The following is a 12,834-nucleotide window of genomic DNA, read 5'->3' on the forward strand; positions in this document are numbered from 1 at the left end:
TAGGAGTCCAATGGCTACAATCCTTGGGTACAATAGCTTTTAATTTTCAAGAACTTTTCATGAAATTTTCTGTGGAAGGAAAGGAAGTTGAATTAAGGGGTATTGCAGGGAAACCAGGAAAGATAATCAGCTCTAATGGCATGACAAAGCTTCTAAAAAAGGAGCAAAGAGGTGTAATTGCACAATTATGTTCGCTAGATGTTTCCACATTGGAATCATCTATTTCTCCAGATCTCCAAAAAGTCCTGGACAATCATTCCAAGGTATTTGAGACTCCCAAAGGTCTCCCACCTATGCGTGATCATGATCATGCTATTCATCTGATTCCAGGAAGTGTTCCTCCAAACATCAGGCCGTACAGATATCCATATGTCCAAAAAAGTGAAATTGAACGTATGGTTGCAGAAATGCTAGAGGCTGGTATAATTCAACCGAGTCAAAGTTCTTTCTCAGCTCCAGTAGTATTGGTGCACAAGAAGGATGGATCATGGCGCATGTGTCCAGATTATAGGGAGCTCAACAAGCTCACTATTAAAGATAAGTTCCCCATTCCTGTCATTGATGAATTACTGGATGAATTGCATGGATCAATTTACTTCACCAAGTTGGATCTTCGTTCGGGATATCATCAAATCAGAATGAAGATTGAAGACATTCCGAAAACGGCATTTAGAACTCATGAGGGTCATTATGAATTTTTGGTCATGCCTTTTGGCCTTACCAATGCACCTTCAACATTTCAAGGTTTGATGAATTCAATTTTCAAACCATTCCTTAGAAAATTTGTGTTAGTATTTTTTGATGATATACTAATCTACAGCAAGTCTTGGAAGGATCATGTTGAACATGTTGACAAGGTGCTACAACTATTGGAGGAGAAACAATTATATGCAAAAAGATCCAAATGTTTCTTTGGAGTCCAGGAGGTGGAATATTTGGGTCATATTGTATCTCATGAAGGAGTTAAGGTAGACCCTAGCAAAATTAAAGCCATTAAGGAATGGAAAATCCCCACATCCATAAAGCATCTGCGAGGATTTCTTGGGTTGACAGGGTATTATCGCAAGTTTGTTAAGAATTATGGGAGAATAGCAGCACCTCTAACAACATTATTGAAGAAAGATTCATTTTCATGGACTCCGGAAGCAACAAAGGCCTTTAAACATCTTAAAGAGGCAATGTGCCAAGCACCGGTCTTAGCTACACCGGACTTCACAAAAACCTTTATTGTGGAATGTGATGCTTCAGGAAATGGAATTGGTGCTGTTCTAATGCAAGATGAAAGACCCATTGCTTTTGAAAGTCGTCCAATCAAGGGAAAGTTTTTAAGCAAAGCTATTTATGAGAAGGAAATGTTGGCAATACTCCATGCACTTAAGAAATGGCGACCCTACCTAATGGGAAGACACTTCAAGGTAAAAACGGATCATGATAGCCTTAAATACTTTTTAGAACAAAGATTATCCTCTGAAGAGCAACAAAAGTGGGTCACAAAGATGTTGGGTTATGACTTTGAAATCATCTACAAAAAAGGGAAGCAAAATGTGGTGGCAGATGCACTCTCAAGAAAGGATGAGGATGTGGAAGCATTGTTGTGTGCCATTTCTATTATCCAACCAGATTGGATAAACGAAGCAAGGGAGGAATGGAAGAATGACGAAGAAGTGTGGGCACTTATTCGAAAGCTACAACAAGATTCCAGTACTTCTGATACATTTAGCTGGCAAAATGATTCGTTATGGTACAAAGATCGCTTATACCTCTGTAAGAATTCCCAGCTAAAACAAAAGATTCTTATGGAATTGCACACTTCTCCCTTAGGAGGGCACTCAGGATTTTTAAAAACTTACCACAGGGTTAAGAAGGAATTTTTTTGGGATGGCCTTAAATCAGATATTCAAAAGTTTGTGGCGGAATGTTTGGTTTGCCAACAAAATAAAGTTGAAACAATTAAGACACCGGGTCTATTACAACCTTTATCCATTCCAAGCCAACGTTGGGAGGAGGTTTCAATGGATTTTATCACAGGTTTACCCAAGTCTGAGGGAAAGAGTGTCATCATGGTGGTAGTTGACAGACTTACCAAGTATGCACACTTTTGTGCATTATCACATCCATTTAAAGCCAGTACAGTTTCTACTGCATTTATGGAAACAGTTCAAAAGCTACATGGAAACCCAAAGATTATTGTAAGTGACAGAGATCCCATTTTCACTGGAAATTTTTGGACAAAATTATTTTCTTGTCTTGGTACTCAGTTAGCTCATAGCTCATCTTATCATCCTCAATCTGATGGGCAAACTGAGATAGTAAACAAATGTTTGGAAGGATATCTTCGTTGCTTTGTATCTGATAAACAGACACAATGGGTCAAATGGTTGCCTCTGGCTGAATGGTGGTATAACACTTCCTTCCATACAGCAACAAAAATGACCCCATTTATGGCACTTTATGGGTATCAACCACCATCCATCACATCATATTTAAGAGAAAATTCTAAGGTTCAGGCAGTGGAACATCACATCGAACATCAACAACAAGTCCTCCAACTCTTAAAGGATAACCTCGTGTTGGCACAAAATAGAATGAAACAACAGGCAGATCAACATCGCAGTGAAAGAAGTTTTGATGTAGGTGATTGGGTATTCCTACGGCTACAACCATATAAGCAAATGTCCCTAAAGCAAGCTAAGAAGGATAATAAATTATCACCAAAGTATTATGGTCCGTACAAGGTGTTGCAAAAGATTGGTACTATGGCATACAAATTGGAGCTTCCTGCAGCTTCTCGATTGCACCCAGTTTTCCATGTTTCATGTTTAAAGAAGGTTATAGGCGACAAGCTCCCAGTTCAAACAATATTGCCAGAACTTGACGAGGAAGGAAAAATTATATTGGAACCGGAAGCAGTCACAGAAACAAGAACTCGACAGCTACGAAATCGATCAATTTCAGAGTATCTTATCAAGTGGAAGAACTTATCCGCTGAAGATTCCACATGGGAGGATGAGAATTTTATGCAGAAGTATCCAGAACTACTCAAGCGTTGAGGACAACACTTTTTTGAAGGAGAGGGGCATGTTGGGTCCCTATAATACTAGTGATTACCCCATTACTATTGTAGTTATACCCCTTATTTATATTGTTGTGCCCCTATTACCCCCATATTGTTATTTCTGTGCCCCATACCCTCTATTGTTATTTTTGTGGCTTTATATTATTATTGTTAGGTCGGCTGGATTATATTGTGACTCCTTAGACTCCTATATATAGAAAGGAGGTTTTGTCATTTGTATCATCCAAGAATTGTTCATTTATGTAATGTAAAGGAGGTTGCCCCCTCGAAGAGGCTGAATTCTAAGGCGTTGATCTATCTTTTCTATCTTTTCTTGAGCTGGTTTCATAACAGAAATTTTGGTTATTAACTGACCATAGTAGTCTTACAAATTTCTCTAACCAGTCTAGTTTAAATGCTCGGCAAGTCAGATGGACCACATTCTTGAGCGAATTTGACTTTGACATGAAACACCTCAAAGGAAAAGAAAACTGAGTAGTAAATGCTTTAAGCTGAAAAGTACATTGCATTTATGAAGTACAATTCAGCCAAGCACAATCCAACCTGCCAGAGGTTATTCGAGAGGCATCCCTCAAAGACCCATAATATACATTCTTATATCAGCAAGCTTTGGAAGCTTAGACAAAAAGGGAAACAATCTCAGTATGGAATTAGCCCCGACAAAATGTTAACATTCAAAAATAGAATTTATATTCCTCACCAAAACTCTGTTAAGTAGTTGTTATTTGATGAGTTTCATAGGAAGACTTATGTCGCTCACACAGGATACCAGAAACTGTTTTCTGCTATCAACAAAAGTTATTTCTGGCCAAGCTTAAGAAAAGATGTGGCTGAATATTTATCTAAATGTTTAGAGTGCCAATTGGTGAAGGAGGAACATCAACATCCTGCCGGTCTGTTGCAACCATTGCCCATCCCTGAATGGAAATGGGAGACAATCACTTTAGACTTTATTACTGGATTACCTCGTACAAAAAAGCAACATGACTCAATCATGGTTGTGGTGGACAGGCTGAGCAAGACCGCTAATTTCATTCTCGTAAAGTCCACCTATAAAACGGTGGAGATTGCATACATGTTTATGAGAAAAGTTTTCCGATTACATGGGATACTCCCAGTGGTGATCTCCGACAGAGATGTAAAATTTACATCCGCATTTTGGAAAACCCTCTTTGCAGGGTTGGGCACTCAAATTCAATTCAATACTGCCTACCATCCACAGACAGACGGTCAGACAGAGCGAGTGAATCAAGTCTTGGAAGACATGTTGAGAATGTTTGTAATGCAACAACCACAAAAATGGGAGGATTACCTCCACTTGGTAGAATTCACCTACAATAATGGACATCATGAATCATTGGGTACGAGCCCTTTTGAAGTGTTGTATGGAAGAAAGTGTCGGGTACCCACGGACTGGAATAGTCCAGATAACAAATTAGCATTGGGTCATGATATGTTAGTTGAAATGGAGGCCACCGTTAAGAAGGTTCGCCAAAATTTGAAGGCTGCTTAGGATAGGAAAAAGGTTTATGCAGATAAGAAAAGAACTCATAAAGAATTCTAGTTAGGGGATCACGTGTATTTGAAGGTTAAGCCCTAGAAAAGCACATTACAATGGAAAGGTTGTGCGAAGTTGGCACCATGCTACTATGGGCCTTTTTAGATTTTGGAGTGGATTGGGCTCGTGGCGTACAAGCTAGCACTCTCGGGCCACATCTGAGTGCACAATGTCTTCCATGTATCCTTATTAAAAAAATATGTATATGATCCTTGACATATTATTAACTGGGAAAGCATTCAGGTAATGATAGAATGAAGTCTATATATTAAGAATTGTTGTTTATACAAATTTTCTGATAGCAAATTATGAATGTGCAAGTAGAACCCGAGGGAGAATTTCTGGCAGAGCCTCTTCGTATCCTCGATTAGAGAGAAACCACCCTGCAGAGGCGAGCCATCACCCAAGTTAAAGTGCAGTGGAAGCACTTTGACCCGGATGAGGCTACTTGGGAAGAAGAGGAAGCCATGCATAAAGTCTATTCTACACTGTTTACTTAAGGGAAATAACACTGAGACGACGTTCCTCTCAAGGGGAGGGAGCTGTAACACCCAGTGACACACCAACAATAGTTTTTACCAAGTTTTATTTACCACTGTTAATTCTATTTAGTTTAATCTGAATTGTTAAAACATTCAGGTTGAAAATCCAAAACATAGGTTGTTAAATATTAATTAAAAGATTTTGAATCAGTTTGTAAAAGAATTGGAAAATCAGTTATCTGAACTTCTGAAAAACAGTTACAGACAGTTCTCTCACCCTCTTCCTTGAAAAGGAAAAAAGGGAGAATCCTGGGGGGGTTGGAAAAAGAGAAGGAAAAACTGTACTATGATTATTTTTCTTCCCAGAGCTGAGCAAGTTAGCCAGTGGTAAAGGAATTGAGATAACAACTAGGGGTACGCGACTTGAGGCTAGACATGTTCCTAATGCCCAAGGTACCAAACTGTTTATCATTGACAAAAGTGGAAGAGCTCATAGGGGGATTCTGGACATAATTGCTAGATTCGAGGCTCGGTGGTGAGACCTTCCAAATTAAAAGATTTACATGCTTGAATCACACTCATATAGAGAAACATATAAGTAATATTATTGTGTTGGCAATTTATTATTAGGAAAGTATATAATGTTTACTGTGATAATAGAAATTAAGATTAGCAGGCTAGAATGTTGTATCAACATTACTCTGTTATTGAAGGGAAACAAAAATATAGTTTTTTAGTAAATTAAGTTGCTAACAAAGGCACATAGGTCACCAGAGCATACAAGAGATAACTAATATTTCTAATCACATGGGAGTAATATCTACAATAAATATTCTAATGTTTAATGGCAGAGAACATTCTAAGCCTAACAATGAAGAACTTAAATCAAAGATTCAATATTCTGGTCTAGACTTTCTGTACTGTATATTATATCTCTGAGCCCTATACAATATATTGAAATATATTTGCAAAATAGATAATATCAATTTCCTAGAATTTCCATCGTTAGTCACTATTCATTTATGACAAAGAAATCTATGCATGATAGTTGACCCAAACTGTATTACGGCATGGAAATGTAAATAATTGAAGGGTTAGGGTTTATCGGCCTCGGTCGAGTTCTAAAGAGAACCCACCATGAGCCAAGTACCCAGACTCTATTGAAAGCCTCGAGGCCCTTAAGTTATTAAAACAAAGACCATATTCGAACAAGTTTGGAACACTGATATATATATATATATATATATATATATATATATATATATATATATATATATATATATATATATAAAAACAGAAAACCACGACCACATTCATAATAACGTTTGAATCATTCACGAAAAAAAAAGAAAAAGAAAAGAAAGAGATTAATAATGCTCAGTCACGAAGTTAAAATCAATCGCAATACATATAAATACTAGAAGTCGAGATATCACGACAGTTTGGGCATAGCATTCAAATTACAATATGGATGACAAATGTACAGTCTGGTTCTCATAGAAACACCCGGAACTAAGCCGAGAACTAAACTATAGTAGCGGTATGGCAGAGGATCACCCATTAAAAACTAAATAGCTAAAACCTGTAAATCAGAAGTATCCCGGCCGCAAGGCCTAATCTCATTTTAAATACATTTCCAAAGCTCTCTGTTTGCAGAAGAATGTATCTTAAGAACTCGATCTAAAGGGGAGTTTCTGAGTCCAACCAACCTAGAAAAACTAAGATATAGCAAGCTTAGTTTGGAACGCTGGCGCCCCCAAAAAGCCATGCGCAAGAAGAGTTTGAATCCCTGAATTATTTACCTGCATAGAGAACAACGAATATGAGAACCTGAATCCGATTATCAAACCACTGGATTGAATCTTATATCAAAGTAAAGGTTTCTACCGGGACCGAGATTATCATTCCTCGGAGCTGCGACAGAAGCCTGAAATATACATAGAATCTTAGCATTGAACTTGAAGAGGAATTTCAACTTAAACAGGTAAAGGTTTAGACATTACCTCCTGCTGCCACGCAAAGCCAACCGCTCCACCTAAAATGTGAGTCCATTCCGTGGCAGAGGCACGTGCGCAAAGGCAGTAGTAAGAACCCTCATCGGTCGCCCATCATATACGCATAGGTTCATCGTAAAGAAGTTGAACAGAAGCTCTTAAGCTAATAGTTAAGGTTTGCCAACACCTGAAGGATGAAGGATTCGAGGATGGTGGATCGTGAATAGTTACCCCTTTTGCCTCAGAGCCATAGAGCCGAAAACATTAGTCAAATGAACCTTTCATCGTTGCAGGGAAATCTTATCATATTCCGCCAACCCTAATTTTCATCCGTTATTATGTAACGATGGTTTGAGAACCATTAACCATCAATGAACTAAATCACTACTATAATTTTCATCATACAGGAATATAGCACTTAGATTGGTAATTTATTCAACTTTTAAACCTTTCAACTTTATTGAATTGAACTAATGACCATATTCTCTTTGATCATCAATGTCCAGGTTTTTATTTTATTTTATTTATGGTCTTCATTTTAAACCAATAAATTATAACTTATAATTCAAAAAAAATAAATGGCAATCAATATATGAACTTGTTTTTGTCTTTACACCGAAGTGAAGTGTCTCTCAACATTTATCTCAACGCGAATTCCACAACTCTACTCAATACTTTATTTTAAAATTTTTGACTTCTTACCTATATGAAACACTATATTAATAAGGAAAAACTATTTTGTATAGAACTATTTTGCTCAATTCTATAAAGCACCTTTTTTAATTCTGCATAATTATAAAAGAACTTTTGTAAATAAAGTAAACTTTATTGAAACACACTTTTGTAAATAAAGTAAGTTTTATTGAAAAACTTTTCTTATTGTAAAACCAATTCCCTATAAATGTCTTATGAAGATTTTTATTTTGGCAATAATATTTATATAAAACCTAGCATTTCAAGTTTTTTTAATACTATTTTTACATACATATATATATATATATATACATTTACTATTTACATATATATATATATATATATATATATACATTTGTTGTCATTTTTAAATTTGCAATCTTTAAATTTTCAAATATATATTATTTTTAATATGGTTCAATAAAATTGGAAGTTTTTAATACAATTGGAAAGTGAAATATAGTATGATTCTAGGATTTTGATTTAAAAGTCTAGATATTATAATTATGAGGTTATTAGCAATATTGTATGACTATGTCCTAGCTAGTTCATACCTTTCAAAGTTCAATAGATAAACTATGTTGCCTTGGTTATAATTCATATTGATGTATTAGAATGATAAAAATATATTAGATTAAATATTATATAATTATGTCTCAGTTTTAATTTTTTTAAAATAACATGTTGAAGGAACTTACAAAAATAGTCAAGATTCTTGGCCTAGCAGCTATTTAGATTCAATTTTTGGAAAGGTGTTATTAAATTAACCTTGGTAACATTTATAAAATTGTTGTTGTACTTAGTAAAATAATAGTAATTGTTTATATGAAATTGATCAAATCATCCTATCATTTTTTTATTAAAATAGATAACAAATAACTATTTTTAATATTAATATAAAATATAATTTAAAATTATTATTTTTGAATATAAAAATTAAATTATACATTATAAATTGATATTTAATTTTATATGTGAAAATATATATTAAACATTACTCGGTTTTATGCTTTAACTTTAAATGTGAATTTATTTGAAGTAAGATCTAAAACTATGTGACAACTTATTGTCGTATATTTACGAAAAAAATACATAGAAACGGAAAGAGTCCAAGATTGAACAACAAATTTAAACATGATGAACAAGATGAAGATACCATTGTAACGGAATGTACCAGCATGCCCCGAGGGGCACGAGGTGCTGCAGCGCAACTTTTATTCACCAGTTCGGCATAGACTTACTCACATTTTCTACTCGCGACTATTTACTTATATATTTGGCGGCCATGAAAATAGATTTTTAGCAGAAGATGTTCATTCCGGGATCCACCCCCAACTGCCTACAGAATTGCAGGTAGTAATTCACTCTATCATTCACCTCCGGATTGTTTCCACCGTCGCACTCCACGCCATTTATGGCGTTGATTGTTCCACCGAAACTCTGCTCGGAGGTTATGGCAAAATGGCTGCCGCTGTTCATCCAGAACCACACAGCCGTCTTGAACGAGATGGTGGCGTCTTGCCCCACCTTCTCTGGGTTGTTCAGCCCGTCGAACCCAATGTCCTGCCCCGCCGCTTCATAATTGTAATTCCTGCATCCATTAACAAAATCCAACTTACAGCCACTCAAAATCCAACTTACATTTTGTGATTACAGTAACATATGTCACTGTGATTTTAAGAGTAAGTCACATGAACGATCAATACGCACCATCTTAGTTGGATGGGCCCACGCCCATGGTAGCTCTTCCCGCTCGCACACGGCCACGTGGTCGAAGAATTACAGTAGTTTGACGAAGGAATTACAGGATCTATCTCGTTGATGTAGCACAGTTCTGACACCGAAAGTAATTGGTAATTGAGCAAAATATATACCTCCAAACCAGATTATAAATAAATTTTAATTGAGCAAAATATATGCCTCCAAACCAGATTATAAATAAATTTAAATTGAGCAAAATATATACCTCCAGTTTCGTGCATCACATTAGCGAAGAAGGCAGCGAGCTCTCTCTTCTGGTCGTCGCTGGTACCGGTGGTGCCAAATCCAGAATATGCATTGGCAGCTGCAATGAAAACGTCGTAAGTGTAGAATCCTGTGCCCTCGCAGGAGCTGGCACGTCCGACGGCAAGGCCATCGAAGAAACTCTGGGAAATTATGGTGCCCACGTTTCCATCTCCGGTACTAGGAGATCCTCCACCTGAGCTTGTACAGGAGCCGCTCTGGCAGCCATGGCCGCAGTAATCGGAGGTCGTCCCGCAATATCCATACTTGCTGCAACACGAACGGCCCGCAAGGCTATCGAAGAAACTCTGGGAAATTATGGTGCCCACATTTCCACTCACGACCACCACCAACAATAGCACCATACTTATCCTTAGCACCAGATGGCCATGAGGGCTAGCAATCACCGATCTACCAGTGCGAGTCCTCATTGCTAATAATCGCTCACGACTCCCCCATTCACTCTGAATATATGAAATCAAAGGGATGGTCGCTCTATTTATAGAGAAATTCCAAAGCCATGGTCCCCTCACCGTACCACAGGCTACAATTGACTTCACTTGGATTTAATGAAACGAATGGCGACGAGTTGATACGAGACAGGATGTGCTTGGCTCTGCACATGGAACGCACCCAGGTAACTTGCCTACTTGTGCTACTTTTCTTTGCTCAATAATCGTATTTTATTCGCTGATTTCTAAATTATTCATAGATTATTCCCCAATAAGTATGGTACGCATAGACTTTGACCACCAAGGGTCACTAATTTAAAGACTTTGGTTGTCATATCGACAGACCTCCCATATTCAATTCTCATTTCCTGTCCGTGACCATTTCCTTGCTGTTGCTGTTAAGGAATCAATCTAATAAAATCATCGTATTTGTTTAATTTTTTTAATTATCCAATCGAGACTAAAGGAGCATATCATTCAATTTAATAAAATCGTCGTATCTCTTTTTTAAATTACTCAATCGAGACTAAAGGAGCAGATCATTCTAGATTTTTTTAAAATAACAACCTCTTAAACATAAATTTTAGTAAACAATTGGGTGTAGATATCAAGGGTAAAACATAAATATTTAACTTCTCACGTTTAACATTTAATATTTTTAATTTAATGTGGCTCTTATTAGGTATAAATATAATATAAATTTAAAATATAATAAGATTTATAAAATAGGTATATTAAATAAATAAAAAATATAAATAAATAAGAAATATATTAAATAAATAAAACTTTTTTATATCTACTCTAAAGGTATGGTAAATAAATAAAAATATAAATAAATAAAACTTCTTTTTTATATTTCTCTATAAACTTCTTTATATTTACAAAAACTAAAAAAATAAGTTTATTTAGATGAAGCTTATGGGTCAAATACCACAGGACAAATTATTATTAATACCATGGGCCAAATACCACATTTATAAAAGATGTATGGTAAATAAATAAATATAAAAGAAATATAAAAATGTATGGTAAATAAATAAAAATACATCAAATAGGATTAGAAATCAACATCTAATTATATACCAAGGCTATGGCCCAAATAAAATAAAACCTCTTTTTATATGTACTCCTTAAACCTCTTTATATTTAGGTACACTCAAAAAATAAGTTTTATTTAGGTGAAGCCTATGGGCAAAATACCATGGGAAAAATTATTATTAATAACATGAAAAAAATATTAATATTAACTTATTATTATTATTATGAAATCTAATATTCATATTCATATATTATAATATGAATATTATTAAATTTAATAACTTTGGATTAATACAATATTAAGTTTGTTATATTATAATATACATTGATATATCATAATATACTTACTCTAAATATATATGGTAGAGAAGAACAAAGACATAGAGTGATAGAGGTGGAGAGATATGGGGAGTGACAAGGGAGAGATGGAGATAAACTCAAGGAGAGGGGAGAGGAGGAATGCAGAGAGAGAGAGGGAGAGGAGTGAGAGAGGTAGAGAAGGGTTAGAGAGGGAGAGGGAAGCAGATGTGAGAGGATTGAAGGCAAGAGAGAGAGAGGAAGAGATAAAGAGAGAGTGAGAGGGGAAGATAGAGGGGAGGTAGTAGGGAAAGGGAGAGAGACGAAGGACGAGAGAGAGGAATTGGTAGAGAGGAGGAGAGAGGGAGGGACAGAGAGCTGGAGTTAGAGGGGGAGAGAGATAGGGAAGAAGATAGACATAGAAAGTGAGAAATGGAGAGCGAGAGGGAATGAAAAGGGATAGATGGAAAGAGAGTGTTGTTGGGAACATAATCCCCCAAGGATAGTTTTCGGGCTAAAAGCCATGTTTTGGGTTAAATTTTGTAATAAAGTTGTAAAGCCTCCACATTTTGTGTTCGCGGAGCGCGAAGGTGTCATGAGTCATACAGGGTTAAACACCCTTATTTTGTAAAGTGTAAGTCGGCTGTAAAGATCTACCCATGGTCCGCGAACCATGGGATTGCATAAAAAGAGCTAAGTAAGTAAGCTCTAAGTAGCTTTTAGAAGTAAGAAGTCTTAAGCGATAAGGAGGATGTCTTTAGAGAAATCTAAGTTTTGGGTCGTAGGGTAGGTGCAGGCTCTGCAGCTGAGTGCATAGAGGCCTAGTGTAACGCCCTGGTGTTTCGGGTAGAGGCACGCCTTCACCCGATGGGCGACCCGGGCGGGCGACCCGCGGGCGACCCGTGCACGACGAGCGAGTGCCCCGGGCGCGCGACCCGTGCACGGCGAGCGAAAGGCAGGTTCGGGCAGACATGACAACCGACGGACAAGGACGAGCTGTGGGCAGACTTGAACGCGGGTGCAGCTACTCGAACAGGCGGAACAACATACGGTTGAGGCTCGGGCGAGCCGAAACGATGAGTTGACCCGAGGGCGACCCGCGCCCGACGGGCGGGCGACCCACACCCGGTGGACGAACCAGCAAACGGGGGCACGGTGAACAACATCGAGTTGGTGAACACGGGCATGGGCGCGACGGTGAACAGCAGCGAGCTGGCAGAGCTGGACATGGACGCGAGCT

At 37.2% G+C, this 12,834-nt stretch overlaps 1 protein-coding gene across 1 annotated transcript; it reads right to left on the minus strand.

Annotated features, from left to right (window-relative positions):
- Window positions 1–9,036: 9,036 nt before the first annotated feature.
- LOC149237982 (endochitinase 4-like) lies at window positions 9,037–10,244 on the minus strand. The gene is made up of 3 exons (XM_089372882.1): window positions 9,770–10,244; window positions 9,514–9,637; window positions 9,037–9,394 (listed from the first exon to the last, which is right to left on the minus strand). Exons 1-3 carry the CDS (start codon window positions 10,236–10,238, stop codon window positions 9,103–9,105), a joined length of 885 nt encoding a protein of 294 aa, XP_089229008.1. The 5' UTR covers window positions 10,239–10,244; the 3' UTR covers window positions 9,037–9,102.
- Between the last annotated feature and the right edge of the window lie 2,590 nt (window positions 10,245–12,834).

The sequence above is a fragment of the Pinus tabuliformis genome, chromosome 8 (assembly GCF_031772625.1).
Source record: "Pinus tabuliformis cultivar Carrire ecotype Pingquan chromosome 8, CPIR1, whole genome shotgun sequence".
In the NCBI taxonomy this organism is placed as follows: domain Eukaryota; kingdom Viridiplantae; phylum Streptophyta; class Pinopsida; order Pinales; family Pinaceae; genus Pinus; species Pinus tabuliformis.